This window comes from Morchella sextelata (assembly GCF_020137385.1).
Source record: "Morchella sextelata strain SCLS chromosome Unknown scls_2, whole genome shotgun sequence".
In the NCBI taxonomy this organism is placed as follows: Eukaryota; Fungi; Ascomycota; class Pezizomycetes; order Pezizales; family Morchellaceae; genus Morchella; species Morchella sextelata.
Window position 1 is genome coordinate 1,876,513 of NW_025408617.1, and position 19,554 is coordinate 1,896,066.

At 45.2% G+C, this 19,554-nt stretch overlaps 6 protein-coding genes across 6 annotated transcripts; 3 read left to right on the forward strand and 3 right to left on the reverse strand.

Moving 5' to 3' along the window:
• Nucleotides 1-500: 500 nt before the first annotated feature.
• On the reverse strand, nt 501-3,207 carry H6S33_005753 (uncharacterized protein; the record flags this gene model as incomplete). Its single annotated transcript, XM_044837133.1, has 3 exons — nt 501-653; nt 716-1,167; nt 1,218-3,207. The coding sequence occupies 3 exons, from the start codon at nt 3,205-3,207 to the stop codon at nt 501-503; spliced, it is 2,595 nt and encodes an 864-aa protein (XP_044699062.1).
• Nucleotides 3,208-5,128: 1,921 nt separating this feature from the next.
• Nucleotides 5,129-6,118, reverse strand: H6S33_005754 (uncharacterized protein; the record flags this gene model as incomplete). Its single annotated transcript, XM_044837134.1, has 4 exons — nt 5,129-5,141; nt 5,209-5,356; nt 5,452-5,542; nt 6,020-6,118. The coding sequence occupies 4 exons, from the start codon at nt 6,116-6,118 to the stop codon at nt 5,129-5,131; spliced, it is 351 nt and encodes a 116-aa protein (XP_044699063.1).
• Nucleotides 6,119-6,684: 566 nt separating this feature from the next.
• On the reverse strand, nt 6,685-8,138 carry H6S33_005755 (uncharacterized protein; the record flags this gene model as incomplete). The annotated part of the gene is made up of 11 exons (XM_044837135.1): nt 6,685-6,750; nt 6,801-6,887; nt 7,032-7,055; nt 7,126-7,169; nt 7,302-7,321; nt 7,384-7,400; nt 7,479-7,588; nt 7,651-7,699; nt 7,757-7,774; nt 7,931-7,953; nt 8,033-8,138. The coding sequence occupies 11 exons, from the start codon at nt 8,136-8,138 to the stop codon at nt 6,685-6,687; spliced, it is 564 nt and encodes a 187-aa protein (XP_044699064.1).
• An 878-nt stretch (nt 8,139-9,016) lies between these two features.
• On the forward strand, nt 9,017-10,432 carry H6S33_005756 (uncharacterized protein; the record flags this gene model as incomplete). Its single annotated transcript, XM_044837137.1, has 4 exons — nt 9,017-9,109; nt 9,178-9,300; nt 9,358-9,807; nt 9,872-10,432. The coding sequence occupies 4 exons, from the start codon at nt 9,017-9,019 to the stop codon at nt 10,430-10,432; spliced, it is 1,227 nt and encodes a 408-aa protein (XP_044699065.1).
• A 2,051-nt stretch (nt 10,433-12,483) lies between these two features.
• Nucleotides 12,484-14,606, forward strand: H6S33_005757 (uncharacterized protein; the record flags this gene model as incomplete). The annotated part of the gene is made up of 3 exons (XM_044837138.1): nt 12,484-13,412; nt 13,469-13,768; nt 13,829-14,606. The coding sequence occupies 3 exons, from the start codon at nt 12,484-12,486 to the stop codon at nt 14,604-14,606; spliced, it is 2,007 nt and encodes a 668-aa protein (XP_044699066.1).
• A 925-nt stretch (nt 14,607-15,531) lies between these two features.
• Nucleotides 15,532-17,516, forward strand: H6S33_005758 (uncharacterized protein; the record flags this gene model as incomplete). Its single annotated transcript, XM_044837139.1, has 5 exons — nt 15,532-15,880; nt 15,947-16,335; nt 16,395-17,293; nt 17,363-17,451; nt 17,509-17,516. 5 exons carry the CDS (start codon nt 15,532-15,534, stop codon nt 17,514-17,516), a joined length of 1,734 nt encoding a protein of 577 aa, XP_044699067.1.
• Between the last annotated feature and the right edge of the window lie 2,038 nt (nt 17,517-19,554).

A 19,554-nucleotide genomic window follows, 5' to 3' on the forward strand; every position in this document is an offset into this window, starting at 1 on the left:
AAATAATCGACGCTCGGCCCCGCATTGCACCCTAACCCTTCCCCACGTTCCCCGCAATGCCACTCCGCGCGCCATGTGCGTTGAAGCTATTCCGTCCGTCCATCCGTTATCAGATCCGAGGTCACTAATTTTAAACAGCATTCGTAAGTAAATAAATTCTTTACATACATACAATCGATAGGTATCACTAACTACATGTACCACTGAAACCCTCAGAAGACAAATGCCAGCAAACATTTAAGACTCGTGATATATACATCCCCCGTAAACCGAATTCCCAAAAACCACCACCACCGAACCAGCCAGCAAACCTTCAAACCCCGGGAAAAAACTTAGTGCAAAAAACCAACATGAGACAAAAAAGAAAAAAATAAGAACGGACGCTTTTCTTTATTCCACAAGCTGGTACTCGGACTTAAAGATAAAAAGTGTTTCAAGCAACAACGAACTCCCCCAGCAAATGCCACTGCTTTATTAAAACGAGCCATTATATTTTCCATTCAATCCATGGGAATACCCTCATACTCGCTGTATCCAAGGGCAAGGTTCATGTTCTGTAGGCATTGGGTCGCAGCTCCTTTGAGTAGATTATCGATGGTTGCACAAACAACAACCCTCTTTCCAGAAGAATGAACACCAAATCCACCAACCTCCTAATAAACAATTAGTAAAACTACTGGTATAAAGGAGGCTCGTGGAATAAAGCAAAACATACCACTCCGTGCTTTCCAGAGATGTTCTTAACCAAGGGAGCCTCTCCGACAACCTTGATAAGCTTCTCGCCGGCATACCTGTCTTGGTACAAATTTCTAATCTCTCTACTAGTCATCTCCTTGCTCAACGGAATATTAACGGTGTGATGAATTCCTTGAAACCAAACAGCGACATGTGGGATGAAAGAAACAGGAACGCCCAGTCGCCTAGAAATTTCACGCTCGTGAATATGGTCCGTCAAAGAGTACGGCATCAGATTGTCAGTGAGCTGCTTAACATCGTTCTTTGGGCTAGGTTTGGTGCCGGCACCAGAGTATCCAGAAACTCCGAACACAGTAGGTTCACCTCCAAGGAATGGGATGAGGGGTGCAATGGCTATCTGCGCGGCAGTAGCATAGCATCCAGGGTTCGAGATGCGAGTAGCACTGCTTAGGGCCGAACGATCGTTTAATTCTGCGTGGTTTTTAGCTCAATCCTATTAGAAAAAGAGGATTTCGGCTTACCAGGCAGTCCATAAGTCCATTTATCATTGAACCTGTAGTCTGCGCTCAGATCCACGATAACACTCTTTCCATTACCAGAGTCCTCAACGGCATCAACAAATGGCTTGCAGACGCCGTTAGGAAGAGCCATCACCCAACAGTCAACCTCATTGTTGTCCTCCATTCTCCTGATATCCTCAACAGTCAAGTTCTGGTATATGATTTCCTTGTCACCCTTGTTGTACCCCTCCAACTTCTTGCCAGCCAATTCGCGGGAGGAAACATGCGTAAGATCAAGGTGCGGGTGAGAGTTGATGAGGCTGATTAAAGCCTGACCCGTGTACCCTCTGGCACCGATAAGAGCAACTCTGGAAGGTTTATCATTGGTCTTATTTCCCTTACCCAAGGGAGGGTTCGGGTTAGTAGTAGACGCGAATCCACGCCTCCCAATGATCTTTTGCCTGGGAGCAGACCATGCATTCAACCTTCCAAGAGTGGAAAATGCCCTGGCTTGCTGCCTAATACAAGTAACAGTCCCGGGGTTCAATGGCTCAGCAACCTCAGCCTGGGAAATAAACTTCCCAATTAAAGTCTGAACTTGCTCCGGCCCCTCGAGCCCATACCAGAAGAGAACCTTGCCGTGGTGACTAAAGCTTCCCTGGGCCTTGTCGAAGTGCCATCCTAATTGCTCATCACCATGCTTGACAGTCCACATAAGCTTAGGATATTCCTTCTTGATTGAATTGAAAACATTGTCTGCGACATTTCCCAACCATCCAGCCTTCGAAGATGTGAATACATCAAGTAGAGCAGGTTCTTGAGAGTTCTTAGCGGGAAGAACAACAGCCAAAGCCTCAAGTGGTTCGTCGGCATACGCTTTGAAGGAATTCTGGCCCAAGAAATTCAAATAACCCTCCGGCTCATCTTTTGCCCTGCCCAATACTTCCACCAACTTGGCCTTATCCCCAAACTCCGACACACTAGTCTTGGCCGTAAGTCTGTTTCCACGTCTAATTAAAGTTCCAGCACCGGTGTCCGTGAATAACTCCTTTTGAAGATCCGCAGTTGCAATGATGGCAACACTGGAGCTTCTTGGAAGATCGTCCAATAAGGTCTTAATCTCTTTGATCTTCAGCCTGGTGCCGTACTTGCACCACGACTGACTCATGAAATCGTCGTATTCCTCGTCCAAATTGATGGTTGAAATCTTTTCATTTGTCTCTCCATGGAATAAACCACCCTTTTCAGACAAATAAACAATCTTCAATGGCTGCAGTTCGCGGGCGAGCTCACCAGCCGCGATATCAGCATTGACGTTTAGAAGCTGGCCTTCGACGGTTTCAGCAGTCGAAGTAAGAATAGGAAGACATCCAGCCTCGATGGCAGCCTCGATGGGACGCTTGTCGACCTTTGTAATCTTGCCAACGAGGTCATACTTTTCTTTGTCGAGATATTCAGCCTGGAATACACCGCCAGTGATAGGCCTTGCCCTGACACCCAACTTCTCTAAAGCCTCTACGAGCTTTAGATTCTCTTTCAAAAATAACTGACGAGCGAGAGCGAGTGTTTTTCCATCTGTCACACGAATCCCATCTTCGAACTGAGGTTCCACACCAGCATCCTCGAGCATCTTATTCAACTGTGGACCAGCCCCGTGAACAACGACAGGGAAAAGTCCAACATGGTTCAAGAATGAAAGGGATGATGCGAGTGAGTCAAGGTGCTCGGTAATAATGGCACCACCGACCTTAATAACGGCGAACTGCTGGGACTGAACAGATGTGAAGTGAGAGAGGTATTGCTCGACCTCACGCTTGGACCCGATATTGTTTAAAAGTTGAATAACTGTAGAACGCGTAGACAATGCGAGGGAAGGCGAATCATTAGCCGATGTTGCAAAAGATGCATTGAGTTTACGAAGAGCGATAGCAGTGGTGGGACGTAAGAGACGTGAGGTGTGGGTGGAGGACTTAAGGGCCCGCCGGGAGACGCTGCGAAGGCTAGCCAACATATTTTTGAGGTTTCAATTGAGTAGAGATCAATGGCAGGAAGAGGAGACAAGAAGGAAGGAACGGGGGGGAAGAAGAAGAAATAGTAGAACTAGTCAAGAAACCCTCGAATAAAAAGGAATTAAGGAGGGAAAAAGAAAGGCCACCTTTAGTGATGATGGTGATGGATGGCGGGGCAGAGCGGGATGGGCATTGCTTTGAGCGCTACGAGACCACGATCTTTCCCCGAGGTACCTAGAGAGATCAATTTAGTGCCAATAGCCCGAGTAATGCAAACAGCTTGAAGTAATGAGAATTAATATCGCTAGTGAGAACCATTTAACACTCGATTTTACAGATATCAATTTCTCCGGTTCACTCGCAAACTCACTCGTTCACATTCACTACAACCCCTCCCAACCCTGCATCCAGGCCACTGGTAAATACTGAGGTGCACTGCACTCATCCCCCACTGCTAACGTCGCTCCTTGGCGGTGAATATTCAATCCAGGATGCACGAGAAAATTTTTCCCTCGCTCGGAGAATCACATCATGGGACACCACTGCATACAAGGAAGGCTACAACAAAAGATTATCTGATCAACAGGGGTCATAATCGTTGATTCGTAAGACCTTTATCAGATTGAAATATACTAGCTGGGGAGCTCCTCCTCCACAGAGCCAATTTTGTGTAAAACTGCGAGTGGACCTAAGAGTTGTCTTATTCCATTATTCTCTCGTGAGGCGATGAGTCTCATGAGTGTGAAGAGTAAATTACATACAGCACTCCAATTGCATGTCTAGAAATTTGAAAGAGAGTGCCTACCTAGCATAATGTACAAGTAAAGCGCCCACTTACTCGAGATGAATACTAAGTAGGCACAGGTCTTGCCCTACGAGCAGCATAAATAAATGTCTCACTTACTTTTCTAAACCTCGGGGGCTACAAATCTTAAGAATTTTATACCTACATATTATGTCCGTACCTACAGTATAGCTAATGTACCCATGCATTCAACTTTGGCCCGCAAGCTTTTCTCGCCCGACCACCACACCCACGCTTACAGATACAATACATGTATCTTCATTTAGATAACGGCTTCCATAGGCCTTTTTAAGATTCGCCTCTACTCGGCCAGTGTCAATGATTGGAGTGACTTAGGATCAGAAACCGAGTATAATTTGACACTGTTGGAGCTATGTATGTACCTCAAAAATTCTTAGGCGAATCAGTATGCTTCAAATTCTAATCACCCAGTACCAGACAAAAAACAATATTCGGAAGAGAAACAACTGTTCCTGCAACAACGCTAGAATCTTTTGAACTGATAGACATCGAGCTTCCATCGTGATCATCGTTGTCATTAAGAAGAAATAGAAACAGTCATCAGGCCATTACCTCCCCAGCAAGCTTCCCCTAGTGCTATCCCCACAACTTCCCCTGGTACTCTGGACATACAAGAAGACGCTGGGTCGCACTGACCAACAATGGACTTGACCTGTGGGGTTGTTGACAAAGACAGAGGGGGGTGGGGGGAGAGAAAAACCACAAGCTTCCCATCCCGTTAAAGAAAGAAAGAAAAACGTACAATAACAACATCAAAACCACAAAACAACCAAGGGGGATTCCAGAAAAATACAAAGGCATAAAATAATTGGGGCTGACAGAAGAGAAGCGCAACAAAAATGAATTCGCCGGGTCCCAGGTTACACCAACTCTCTCTCCCCCTTACATAGCGAGAACCCAGCAATCATTTCGTTTGATTTCGTATTTAAAAAGGTCATTCACACGCATTTTCGAGATGTTTTGGGTGTCAGGGATGGTCGACGAACACTGTATTGTTCTTCCCATTCCATCCGATTTACCGCCCGTAATCCATAAATCCTTTACTGCCACCACCACCACCACCACCACCACCCCCCATCGGTCATTGATTACCGCAATCATTTTTTTGAACTATAAACATTTAGTGTATTAGTGCATGGTTCAATCATCTCAAGATTTAGGGAACGACAGTACTTACGCAAGAACTGCTGGCACAATGATGATTACCAGAAGAATGATGATCCCGCCGACCAGGCACATACGCATCTTCATGTCTTTCCACCACATTTGCTTCCTGACCCGGTTTGCACCACGACGGAAACCTTGGGCCGAGTTGGCAAGATTGTCTAAACAAAACAAAAATGAGCAATTTATTATAATCAGAAAACCCCGCGAAACGAAATTGAGACGAGTAGAGCGCGCGGTATTTAGAGTTACTGACCTGTCTTGTCTTGAAGAGAGTCTAGCCTGACGCCACGGTCGGCGACCTTATTGATATTCTCACGCATAATACCAACGGTGTCATCGATTTGCTAAAGTTGAAAGAAATAAGAATTAGCATGACCATTGCTGAGCCAGTATCGTCGAAAAATTCCATATGATCCTTTCTTGATCACTGTTCCATGATTGCAAAGTCAAGACTGGTGCATAGAGTGATGTGCGCCACTGGTAGAGCTTCCCGGAATCCCTAGCAGCTAAAATACCCCCTCTCGGCCAAGTCGGCATCCCGGATTCCAGAAAAAGCACTCCCATGTATTTTCCTCAAGTAAGGCCCGATACCCTCACATCCTTCCGAAATGCCGGTTGATAGAATATCTCGTGTTCATCGGTCCTCGTACGGTTCCGCCCCAGCCAGCTTACGCGGCAATATCGGTTCCTCTTGTGGCGCCCGGGAAAAATTATTGGCCCAAAAGGGGGCACCACGGTCGCAATCCACAAACAATGAGGGGTCCATCTAGGGAATGAAGGGATGCAACATAAGAGAAAGAAATCAAATAATGGAGACCTACCGCTTGGATAGCCGCGGTTCTTTGGTTTCCAGGAGCTCCACTGGCGCCGCCGCCAGCACCACCTTGGGGAATGTAGGGGTCGTAGGGTTGATCAGCCATTTTATTATTGTAGGTGTAGTTGTGGTTGTAGTGAAGAAAGGGTTATTGTTATTGTTGTTGTGCACGTTGAAGCGATCTGTAGGTAAGGAGGTTGAAGGTTGGGAGCGTGAAGATCGAGTGAGTAGACAGCAAGTAAGTGAGAAAGTAGATGGTACGTGTATGTAGAGCTTAAGTTAGGTAGGGCTGGCGAGAGAGGAAAAGCAGCGGTTGTGGGAGGTTGATGAGGGATGGTCAGTGTGGTTGGGGGGCCGGTGATTGAAGGCTGACAAGACAGGTGGGTGGGCTTGCGTAGAATGGCGGTATGGCGGCGGCGGTGCTACTTGTTGCTTGAGACTTGAGGGCAGTAGCACAGGGATGGGAGATTGCGGAAGTGGAAGCTGTTTGTGAGATTCCTTTCCTGCAATCCTTTGAAAGTCATCACAGCCCAAGTGAACACTTGAAGACTATGTATCGAAGACTATCAAAAGGAAAACTTTGATTCTTTTGTATATTGTGCTGCTATTTTTGGTCAATTGACCTAACCCCAGCCACTGTGGCAGTCGTCTTGTCCCTACAACACCTAACCCTCACCTTATACAATGTAGAGTGGAGCTGATCTGATGTTTTACGTCCGGCACTACGCTTGCAGAGTCCTACAACCTCAGCCCTGGTGTCATACCTAGGTATATGTACATGTACATACTCTACGCCAATTATAGCCGAGCCTTGTGGTGGTTGTTTCTTGCTGATTCCCGTGGGCGACGACTTGTACCCCACGCCAGGTACTCGCCTACATACAATACGCAACCACCTTTTTTTATCTTGCGTCCTTTTCTCACATGCGAGCGTTGAATCATGTGGCTGATGCTTGTTTTGGCGCATCATTTGAAGATTCCTAACCATGTAGGGAAAGCAAGTGATCATAGTCAATCACTCGGGACAAAATAGCAGCTGTTTCCTGGATAAAGTCTCGGGTTAGACTATATGTAGCTTCCGAAATTTCGAAAACAAGGAAATAGCTAGATTACTTTGACCATAGAAATGTGATTAGTAAATTCTCGAGTAACAGAACCTATACGAGCGTTTAGCAGACAAGAATTTAGTGTTGCCAAGCCCGGTAGAATGTCAATATATGTGGTGGGTAGAGTAGGAAGGTGAAGAAGTTGTAGCTAGGTATTTGTAGCTCCTGGGTGTGCTCGCAAACCAGGAAGGGCCAAACAAATACTTTATTGGGTGACTTAATTAAGCCTTGAACTTCGCAAAAAGGCAAGTATACATGCATTTACCTACATATATTCTCTCCCTGACCATGGGAGTTGTCAAAAACAATCCGATAATTAGCACCACTTCTTGGTTTTGTCATTGGCAGCTTGCCACTGACGATTTTGACAGGAAAGGTGGCCGCGCCGTGGCATGGGGTTGGAACAGAGTGGATGGCAACTAGCCCCTTTCCCAGACAACTTCCGGACCACAAGACCGGGGTTATTCGTGCTGTTAGAACTTAGAAACGTGATGGGGTGTGTTAAGCTGGCGGGGAAACTGGTAGGTATGACCGGTATGGATGGTATGGGTGTTAGGTATTATTTCGGTCTCCAGATACTCCTTGGAAGTGGTTGTTTTTCAGCAAGGAGTGCCACCGACGTATGTATGAGGACTTACTCGAGGGTGCGGTTCAAACTAGCATACTTACATGTAGGTACATGTAGGTACCTACATGTACTTAAAGTGAGAATCCTCCTGGGCCAGAGAAATGCGAGACATAAACCAAGAACACAAGAAAAGAAAAGACAAGACAAGACAGCAAAACCAGGAGGAGGGGAATCAGTCGGATACGCGGCACTCCGTCATCGTTTTGCCTGGATCGAACAGATAAGCTAATCCCGCTGCTGCTTGTTCTTTGTGTATGGGAGTGCGCTTTGTGTGTTCCGCTCTCACCTCTTGGGTTCCTCTCTCTCTCGCTTCTGGACTCTCTTCCTTTCCCCGGCCGCACTTCGCTTCTCCCCCGCAAAGTCAAAGTCACTCGTTTTTGTTGCTCAGTCATTCTGGCCACCGCTTTCTTTCTGAATGTAAACGCGGCCTTTCTAAGTCCAGCTCAGCTCAACTTGCCCCTCTCCACACCGATACTTACTGCGTGTGGATTTTCGGATAGATCTCATCCCGCTAACACCCCCCCGGTTGCTCCCAATTTTGGTGCAACGATCTTGTCAACACCATTTGGGTCACAAATTGCACGCGACCCACTTTTACCCCTACATACTTCACAGCTTTTTTAGAAAGGAAGGGAGGAAAAGGGTTTAGGGATTCAACATATCATCCATCTCATTCGTTTATTCGCTCGTTTGTCCAGGTGTAATTCTAGGAGTTATCCCAGCCTGCAGTACCACAACAGTGTGTACCGGAGGCGTGGGTATCCGGCTTTGGGTGAGCAGAATACAATCGGGAGTATCATCCATCGTGGGGGCTCGAAAATCCTCTTTCGTTCATAGCTGCCGCTTTCTGGTTCAATTTGATACAGTAACCCCAGAGACATACCAAATTTAGCCTGTCGCTCTCGGACCGGGTACCTTTAACACAAACTCATCTGCATAAACTCTTCTTTCTACCTGGCCGCGTTTGTTTCCCTACACTTCATTTTCGACACAGTTCTGCTTGAGCGAACTTACAAACATGAGAAATCCATTAAGACCAACAAACCTCCGGAGAATATGTACCTCAATCCTTTTGGTACTGCCGATGATTTCGGGGTATGATCTTATTCTCGATGATAGGCGTACGTAAGCCTTGCGTTTCCAAAGTTGTAACAGGCACTACACGAGTGGCAGTGTCGGAAGTTGACCAGAGGATTGATAGGAGGCTAACAGTCCTCTTTTTGCGGAATCAGAATCGGTTTTGGACATCACGCAAAAAATTGCGTACAAGATGATGGAGTTCTACCCCGGAAACAAAACTGGTGGAATTCCAGGATTATTTGGTGACCCATATTATTGGTGGGAAGCTGGTGCTGCTTTCGGGGTATGTTCTTGTTTATTGATTTAGCTAATGTAAATGATGGTTAACATAACCTTCGGAGCTAACTGTAGGCTCTAATTGACTACTGGTACTATACTGGTGATGCTGGGTACAACGCCGTTACCACCGAAGCTATGCTTCACCAAGTTGGACCACAAGAGAACTTTATGCCACCTAATCAGTCGAAATCACTGGTGAGTACCTTTTTGCACTCAAATTAGCTGTCCGTGCATCATAATGATTTCTCCCAGGGAAACGACGATCAAGGGTTTTGGGCCCTCTCAGCTATGTCCGCTGCCGAAAAAAATTTCCCGGATCCCCCAGCGGGCCAGCCTCAATGGCTTGCCTTGGCACAAGGTGTCTTCAACTCGCAAGCGTTACGTTGGGATAATTTGACATGCGGTGGAGGTCTACGCTGGCAGATATATACATTTAACGCTGGATATGGTTACAAAAACACAATCTCGAATGGATGCTTTTTCCAGCTTGCGGCTAGGTTAGCTAGATATACCGGCAATTCAACATACGCTGAATGGGCCGAGAAGACTTACGAATGGACCGCTTCAATCGGACTTTTGTCGAAGGACTATAAACTTTTTGATGGATCAGACTCAACCTTGAATTGCTCTGAGTTGAACCATATCCAGTGGACATATAATGCAGGAATATTCCTGGCAGGGGCGGCGTACATGTATAACTTTGTACGTTTGGGGCATCTTGCTACTTTTGACCATGATAAGATCAAAAGCTGACCTTTCATTACAGACAGGCGGGGCTGAGCCTTGGAAAACACGCGTGGAAGGCATAATGAACGCAACATCGGTATTCTTCATTAATAATACAATGGCCGAAGTTGGCTGCGAGTCAAACGACATGTGCAACGTCGATCAGCGATCCTTCAAAGCTTATATGGGTCGCTTCATGGCATTGACTGTCAAAATGGCGCCTTTCACAGCATCCTATATTCTGCCCAAACTTCGGACATCCGCAGTGGCAGCTGCATCTCATTGTTCTTATGGGAGTGATGAGAACACATGTGGAATGATATGGACTCAAGATGGGTGGGACAATAAGTACGGGGTTGGGGAGCAGTTATGTGCGTTGGAGGTCATTCAGAATACCCTTGTGCAAGCCGTTGGCGAACCCGTGACACAGAATAATGGAGGCACCAGCAAGGGCGATCCAGCGGCGGGGACTGGAGGGGATACGCAACCAACACAGACTTATCCTGATGCTAAGAGCAAAAAAGATAAGATTGGTGCAGGATTTGCAACAGCAGCGATATTGCTATTATTAATGGCAGGAGGTTATTTTATGATCGTATAATCATCGGGGCAGTAGGCTCCTTATTATGTGTTGTTCATGTTTATTTCTGTACGGTGAGGGCCATGTCAATTAACCAATTCTGTCCTTGGTTGGTTGGACTGGTCGGTTGGGTAATCTGTTACGAGTTTCTGTTGTTATTTTTCTTGTCCTTCTCAAGGTTTCCTTTACTTTTTCACCTTGCTCTGTCGTTCAGGCTTTTCGGGCACTATGTTTTCTTTATTTCTTGTTAGTTATTATACCAGACTATCGTCCACCTCTTGCTTTTTTTCTTGCAGTTTCTCATTTGGGTTTTGTGTGGCTGGGGAAATTGAGTGGCATCTCGAATATATGGCATGTACAGATATCTATCGATGGGGTACGAATCTTATCCTGTTTTCTTTTTCCATTTTGCTCTGCGTGGACCATGAATAACGATGAGTGGTATATGTACACTATACTAAAAGTACTAAGATATGTACCCTGAAGTTTACTTCAGGATTACACGGGCCTAATCTCGCAGAAAATCTTTTTACTTGAGCTATGTTCGTGCTACTAAAGTCTTGCAGAGTCTCTATAAATGACGAATTGCGTCTTGTGTCCGGCCGTGGCTGAACTAAACCTATAAAATACTACGATTCTACGGGCACTAGTCATATATCTCATTATTCATAGAATTCGGAAAGGTCCTGCGCCGCCAGGCTAGAGAAAGACGCCCGCAACTTCACCAATCATCACCCACTGTCCGAGTGAGGGGGGATGTCTAAATAAATGTGCAGATTTTCAGGAAAAATCGGAAGTAGAATATTAAGCGGGAAAAATTTCATGTGTTTTATAACTAAGTATAAACAAGTACATACGTGCTTAAGGGCAAAAGACATCTTCCATACAATAAAGCTTGCCATTGCATAGAAAGACTCAAGTGTAATTGCAATGAGCTTTACTACATGTACGTAGTACTAATCACAGACTAGAATACCACGCGTGGAACCTTTTTATTACAATCGGCCCCATACTTAGCTGACTACATGTATCTTTCTCTGTTTCTTATGCATGTCACTACTTATATAGCTATCTACAAGCTAATTATTTCCTTGTAACAACGTTAACGTCTACATGCAAGTAGCTGAGCCTAGTATACTACACTGAACCTATAGGCACTGAGGTGGTTAGTATTTCCATCGACCGCCTTGATAGCTATGGTGCGCCAGGTGTAATTTGCGGAGATGTTTGTGAGCAGCAGTATCCTGCACGGATGCTATCTCTCTTTATTACAGGTTTGTGGTATTATATCCGGATCCTTTCGACTGCTTCGTGGTATCCAAGTCACTTTTCAACAAAATCATGGTATATTATGGAAGTCCTTTACCGGCCTATACTAAATATATACATATTATTGAGTACATATAGGCATCAGATCTGGACAGTACCGAAAACCATGGGGTTCATGAGAATCCTGATTCTTTTTTGAAGGTTGAAACAAGCACAGATCTATGTGCAGGGTTGAGAAAGCCAGCCGTGTGGCTCATAAACACTCAGACCCCTTGGTCAGCTGTCTTTGAAACACACAGACACCCGTGCGGAGATTTCTTCTCCGATGTTTCTTCGGAGGCGCTCTGATCATAGACATGAATCGTCAAGAACAAAAGAGAAGCAGGGGGGGGGGGGGGGGGGGAAGGCAAAAGCAATGAGGGTTGCCCCTTTCGAAATGATAGTCCGATCATGGAGCATTTACACCTCCCTAAGAAGCTTGTGATGCCCTCATCTCGTATACGAATAGAGCCCTTTCTCGAGCCTTCGCTCCTTAACCCAAGTCTTCGTGATCTTTGGCGTTGCACGCTCATTTTTTATCGGCGGAATTTATTTGGAAAGCTCGGAATTCGGTCATTTTCACGGTCCCATTAGAGTGTCCATTGATACAGGTACTTACGGTCATAAGTGTTTTTTATCTTTAAAATCTTCCTCGAAAGACACGGCTCTACTGTCTTTACCGATTTTCACGGTCCAGTTTTTTCTTTAATATTTACATCCATCTCACCATAGAATTTGTGCGATACGTCGTTATATGCTTTGATATGGCTTTCTCAAGTATAATTTCTAGTGCTCTTGTCCGGATTGTTCTCTTTAGCAGTATCATAACTGCAACTTCTGGAGACACTATATCAATTCAGTTTTCAAAGTCACTTGTGGCCAACTCGACAGACGACTATCTGATTCCATTGGCCATTGGAACTCCGCCTCAAACTATATATCTCAATCCATCTACAGATACAGACGATTCTTTTGCTATTTCTCCAAAAGCTTGTACACCAACCGGCAACGCCACGGCCCTGGCAGGTTGTGTCAAATACCGCGGGGGGGTATTCTTATCTAAAGATTCCTCATCTTATACAGCTAAAGGGGACGTATTTACATGGAAGGACGACCAATATGTTCTCTTTGCGGGTGGGAATCAGGGAACAGATACAGTTGCCTTGTTGGACGATGGAGATAATATTTTGATGAAGGAATTTACATTCGGGTTGGTCGACACTTGTAATATGACTTCGGGGTTTATAGGACTTGGGCCTGATTCGACACTATTAAAACGACTTGTGAAGGACGGCCAGATTGGCACTCGCTCTTATGGTATCCATGTTGGTATCGATATTGAGAATCATGCATATCCTATCATAGACCCAACATTCGATGAATCGGGTGGAGGATCACATATATCAGAGAACTATAACTCTGGTGCGAGGAAGACCAAACGTGGTGCGAGTAATACTACTAGCATTACGGGGGAGGTGCACTCATTTCCGGGTCGTTTGACGTTGGGCGGGTACGACAAAACAAAGATCGATAACAGAACTGAGTCACTTAAGGCACCGACGACTAGCGATGGAAAAGTGGAATTGGAATTGAAAAGCTTAGTTCTTCTCAACCAAGACACATCTGGTGACGCATCACATGATATATTCAACGCAACTAGAAAAGTGATCATTGACTCTAGCACACCTTATATGTGAGTGCACAGCAATTGCTTCATTTTGAAACACAATTACTGAGTGAGGATTATAGCTACCTCCCAAAAGCAACTGCGAAACTGCTGTCTGATGCTTTGGGAGCAACATATGGGGAGCCCTTACAGGATTTCCTTTATGGGGCTTCTGCCGACAAATATATTGGGAACATTACGTTCACACTGCAAGCGTCTGGTGGAGGAAGCAGCATTGATATAGTGGTTCCTCCAAGTGCGCTCTACCAAAACATCGCTGCACTACGAGATTATATTCCGGTGGGAAACGACATATATGATCACTATTTGCCCATCAAGACGTTCGATGATTCATCGAAACAGCCAATTGTTCTGGGTCGAACGTATGTTGTGAGCTTTGGTCTATTGTGCGGGTTGATCAATTGAGCTTACAGGATTATTAGGTTTTTGAAAGCTGCATACCTATTTGTGAATCACGACTCGGGAACTTTCCAACTTTCTCAAGTCTCTTACACAAGTGAAAAACCCGATATCGTTGCAGTCACAGCATTATCAAGTGATGAATCAACAGATGGCGAAGACGCCATGGACGATAACGCAGATTCTTCAACGGATGATAAAAAGAAAGGGCCTCCAATAGTCCTCATTGCAGCGGTAGCTGGTGCTGCAGGGTTTTTCTTTGCTCTTGGAATAATCTTTATTCTTTGGCGTCGTAAACAGTCCACCAACCCCTCCCAGTCTACCATGCAACCTATCCCCTCCTCGACAACAGTAAATGACTACCATGGAAACGAATTGGACGGTAATGGTCATTCTGGGATGCCAATGATGAATCTTTCACAGATCAGAGATCCAGATGAAAAGCATCCACTTGGCCCTGGACACCATGGAGGCCAGGACTGGGGTGTCTGGGAACAGCAGAAGGATGGAAGTGGCGGATATTACACTCCACATCCATTGGCACTGGGTGGTACAAATTATCACGAGATGGAAAGTGATTATGTTGGCATGGCAACCAGCCCGAGCCAAGGGTATCCTCCACAATGGGCAGAGCTCCCTACTTCGCCGCCACCAGTACATCCAGCACTCTCCCAACATCCAGCTTTCTCAGAACAACCAGAACACTCTCAACACCCTGCGTTCTCGAGTCAGAGTACAACTACCGGTCCGTATGGCAAACCGTATCAGCCTGGACCTGAAATGCGGTACGAGATGATGTAGGGTAACTATTCAGGAAAGGCGGGAAAATAGAATATCGAGCGCGAGATTGGCGGAAATAGATTTTGACGTGATCCGTAGGTCAGTCGACTAAATTCAAATGTTTGTGAGCCTATTTTATCTGTTGTTGTACGTCCTTATTGTATACTTTTAGTTGATATATTTGGCCATTTTCTTTGTCCGGATCATACAGGCGGCGCAATATTCATTTACTGATTTATTATTGATACTTATATGATTGTTCTTTTACTATTGTACTTGCTCTTTTAGTAGCCTTATATCTTGAAAGAAAGCCTAAGAATCCGCAGCTGCAGCCTAGACTAGGAGTACGCGTGAGAATAGACGTTAAGGTAGTTACTCGAATTAACTCATGTTTGATCATAGGTTAGCACTCGATAGGTTATAAGTCCGGGTAACCTTCGAAGCTGGGTTTTTTTTGAAATTTGTTCAGCTCATGCAAATAATGTAGGAGGTTTTTGGCACTCTACAATTATGTAATTTCATTATTAAAACTTCACAATGGAACTCTAGTTGTTTAGAATTTCATATGATTAAGAATAAACAACGTCCAAAGCTATCCTAACATACAATTACTAAGGCGCTGGGTGACAATACTATGTCACGTCTGTACTAGGTACGTACATGTGGTTCCAATTTGGCCTTTTGCGGGATTCGGCCAAAAACGAAACACACTAGACTACATGTAGATGCCTACTGATTAGACGAGTTACATAGAGCTGCAGGAGCTCAGTTAGTGCTTTCCTTTCCCCCGCCCCGCGTCTTGGTTCCGACGCCGGCCTGCGACAGGAAGATCCCGAGGCAAAGCGTCATTGCCGGTTCTGGCTGGGAATAGGTATAAGCTCCCCAAATCATTTCCCTTATGGCAATTTTTTTATAATATTCAAAAATTAAGTTATTCTCCTCAGAAATGGTCTTTCCAATCCGTCGATTACCTGTACTTCGACCGCTCCCGCGGATCCTGTCAACCACTCCTACACCTGGCGCAACATTCTCTCTTGTTCGGATGTACTCTTCGCGATCACTCCATGTTGCTCCTTCGCCTGAGGAGGAAGATGCAATCTTCGAGGCTGAGGTTCAAGAGGTAAAAGGATGGTGGAAGACTCCGCGCTTCGCTGGGATTAAAAGGCCATACACCGCAGTGGACATTGTCAGCAAGCGTGGAATGTTGAAACAAGAGTACCCAAGTAGCACTACAGCTAAGAAGCTATTTGGGTTACTGAAGGAGCGAGCAGCCGCCGGAGAACCTGTGCATACCAGTATGCTCCCTACTATTTCCATGTATTGCTCAAGAAAGGTGCTGACAACTCGGTCCTGGTCTATAGTGGGTGCTATCGACCCGGTGCAAATGACACAGCAAGCTCCTCACCAGGAGGTTCTTTACGTGAGTGGTTGGGCATGCTCAAGTGTGCTAACAAGTACAAATGAAGTTTCTCCGGATTTGGGGGATTATCCGTATAACACTGTACCAAACCAGGTGCAGAGGTTGTTCAAAGCGCAGCAATTACATGACCGAAGACATTGGGATGCTAGAAGGTCCTTAACTCCAGAGCAGAGGAAGAAGACGCCATGGATTGATTACTTGAGACCTATCATCGCAGATGGGGATACTGGTCATGGTGGTCTTTCAGCTGTGATGAAGCTCGCCAAGCTTTTTGCTGAGAATGGAGCGGCTGCAATTCATTTGGAGGATCAACTTCATGGTGGAAAGAAGGTACCTATTGCTCTTTTATATATATATATCTGCTTTCATATTCTGATATCGATTTATAGTGTGGACATCTATCCGGCAAAGTACTAGTCCCAATGAGCGAACATATCAACCGCCTTATCGCGGCACGTTTCCAGTGGGACCTTATGGGCAGCGAGAACCTCTTGATCGCCCGAACAGATTCCGAAACTGGAAAACTAATTAGTAGTACTGTGGATATCCGGGACCATGAATTCATTCTTGGTGTGACTGAAGATGTAAAGCCACTAAGTGAAATTCTATACGCACTTGAACAAGGCGGTGCAAGCGGAGAGGAAATAAACAAGGTTGAGGCCGAATGGGTTGCAAAACGCAAAATGGTTACATTCGACGAGGCCGTTATTGAAGCTCTCAAGAAAGCATCTGCGCCTGAGAGTCAGGTCCACCAGTACCTGAATGGTTCCTCTGAACGCTCTCTCTCGGATTCTAGAATTCTTGCAAAGGAGATTCTCGGCCGTGAGATCTTCTTTAGTTGGGACATCCCCCGCACTCGTGAGGGCTACTACCATTACCGTGCCGGTATTCAAGCTGCGACCAAGCGCTCACTTGCCTTCGCGCCATACGCCGATCTTCTCTGGCTTGAGACGAAAAGGCCGTCTGTCGAAGAAGCTGCTGGATTTGCTAGAGCAGTTAGGGCGAAAGGGGGGCCAGGCGAAGGGAAATGGATGGTTTATAATCTCTCACCGAGTTTTAACTGGTTGAATGAAGGGTTCTCTGAGGCTCAGCTGAAGAGCTTTGTATGGGATTTGGCAAAAGAAGGGTTTGTTCTGCAGTTGATCAGTTTAGCGGGATTGCATTCGGGAGCTACTATCACATGCGAACTTGCAACGAGATTCAAGAAAGATGGGATGCTGGCATATGTCGATTTGATCCAGAGGAGGGAGAAGGAATTGGGATGTGATGTTTTGACGCACCAGAAATGGTAGGTGATCATACTCGAACGTTCATACTGTGGGTGTAATATTTGCTGACTAGGCTATCATCTTCAAAGGAGTGGAGCAAACTATATGGATGGAATTCTACAGAGCATAACAAGTAGCTCTGCTACCAGTTCAGTAGGAGGTGATAGCACTGAGCACGGTAAGTGGATGTTATGTTTCTTTTGATACTCGAGGGGCGCTTGCTTACTATAGATAGGCTTCTAAATGATAATATGGGAATCAAGAGGATTCTTGGCAGCTTGAAGGTATATATCGGTGTACTAGATACCGTGTTTTGTAATTTTATATCTAAAGTATGCTTCCGGGACTCTTGAAGAGCAAATTAGTATGATGAAGGCTTGGCACCGGGACTATGTGTAACTTAATTTTGAGGAGATCTTAGACACGGTCTACGCCAGTTATTTTTTCTGTAATTGATACCGTCAAGGGTGCTGCGATTCTCGTTATTGATAGAGCAGAGGCTCCTTCTCTCCCATCCGCCCAAATACACCAGACGCCTTGTTTACGATCAGGAGGAGTTCCAGAACCATATAGATCCCCGTATGGAGGTATGCCGAAGATGGGGGAATACCGAACAATTGTTGTATATTATATACTTGTTGACTTAATTAAATTAAATTAAAAATTAATTATGGGAACTATAGTATGAAAAAACGGGGTGAAATTACTGCTTGCATATGATTGTGGGATTTAGTGATGAACACGCGGAATTAAACCGGCACCTCAAAAAGAATACCGTACCAATGCCCATTATTAGCGCATTAACGGGATTCGAATACTATAGCGAACCCCCCCCCCCCCCCCCCTCCTTCTCTTTTTTTTTTTTTTTTTTTTGCTGTATTATCGAGTTCGTGAGTAAATGATCACATACACGATAGATCTAATAAACGAATTAACAATTCCATACACGGTCTATTGCCGATGAAAAACTCCTTGGTTAAAGGAGGTTTCACCAATCATCACTCGATTGCATGTACATATGTATTATCTCAAAATTTGTGTTGGCATTAGTAAAACCTAACTACATGTACTGGTGAGTTGTAGAAGGGTTTGGTTATTCGCGCCTCGCGCATGACTGATATGTAGTTATGATGTCAAGAAACACGATCAAGATAAGTAGAAAGGATGTATGCTAGGCGCCCAGAAGATACCTACATATATACACACGTACCTACTCAGGCTCTTTATCCTTTATCTCCGGATCCGTCAGCCTTAATGATATAGAGTATCTCGAGATTCAAAATTCGTTTTTGACGAAGTTAACTTAACCCAGGCCCGTAGCTGTTTACCTACTATTCTACTCTACTCTACTCGAAGAGGCTAAGATCAGATGCAGTCTCGAGCCTCACAAGCCAAAATAGCTTAATATTTTTCCTTTCTTTTTTTTATGGGTTTCGTCTCCGGCTGGGTATTCCGTTCACCCTGCCGCAAGTCATGGGTGCAGATACATGCACGGGCCTTGCACATGAACTATGCCAACGACGTCACTTACCGGGGAAATGGCCATAAGTACAACTAAAGGGCTCGAATTAAGTGAATCCCAATCCTCCTTGACATCGATTTCCAAGGATCGCCCGGATTTGATAAAAAGCCCTGATACTCCACCGCCCCTAATGAGAAACTTAATGCAGCGTCGTGCCTCTTCGCTCCACTACCAGACATTTCCAACCACCCCTCCTGCAACTAGTGGTCCTCCACCCGTAGATGGCTTTTCTTCACCATTATCAAACACATACAGTCAAAATGCCGACAATAGCAGTTCTAAGACGGGTGATACTGGAGTGAAATCAGATAATTCGACGCCTGTACCGATAAAACAGCTTACTATTCTTGCTGTAATATCTCTGGCTGAGCAGACAGCACTGAATAGTTTTTCACCTTATCTCCCTGAAATGACCTCCTCATTTCCGGACATGGATAAAAGGAAGGTTGGGTTATTTGTTGGGATCATTGCAAGTTCTTTTGCTGCAGCTCAATTCGGCAGTAAGTTATTCGGGGGTGTAATCACATATGTTTGGGAATTGTAGGCTGACCGAGGAATTTGCGGGCAGCAAACTTTTTCTGGGGAAGACTGAGTGACAAGATTGGGAGGAAGCCGGTTATTCTTGCGGGGACATTGTTAACAGCGTTGTGCTTTCTTGCATTTGGCTTCTGTAGGACGCTTTTTCAGGCGGTGGTTGTACAGGCTGTTATGGGTTTGGTAAATGGGAATGCAGGTATGGCAGTTCTTCGTATCTTAATG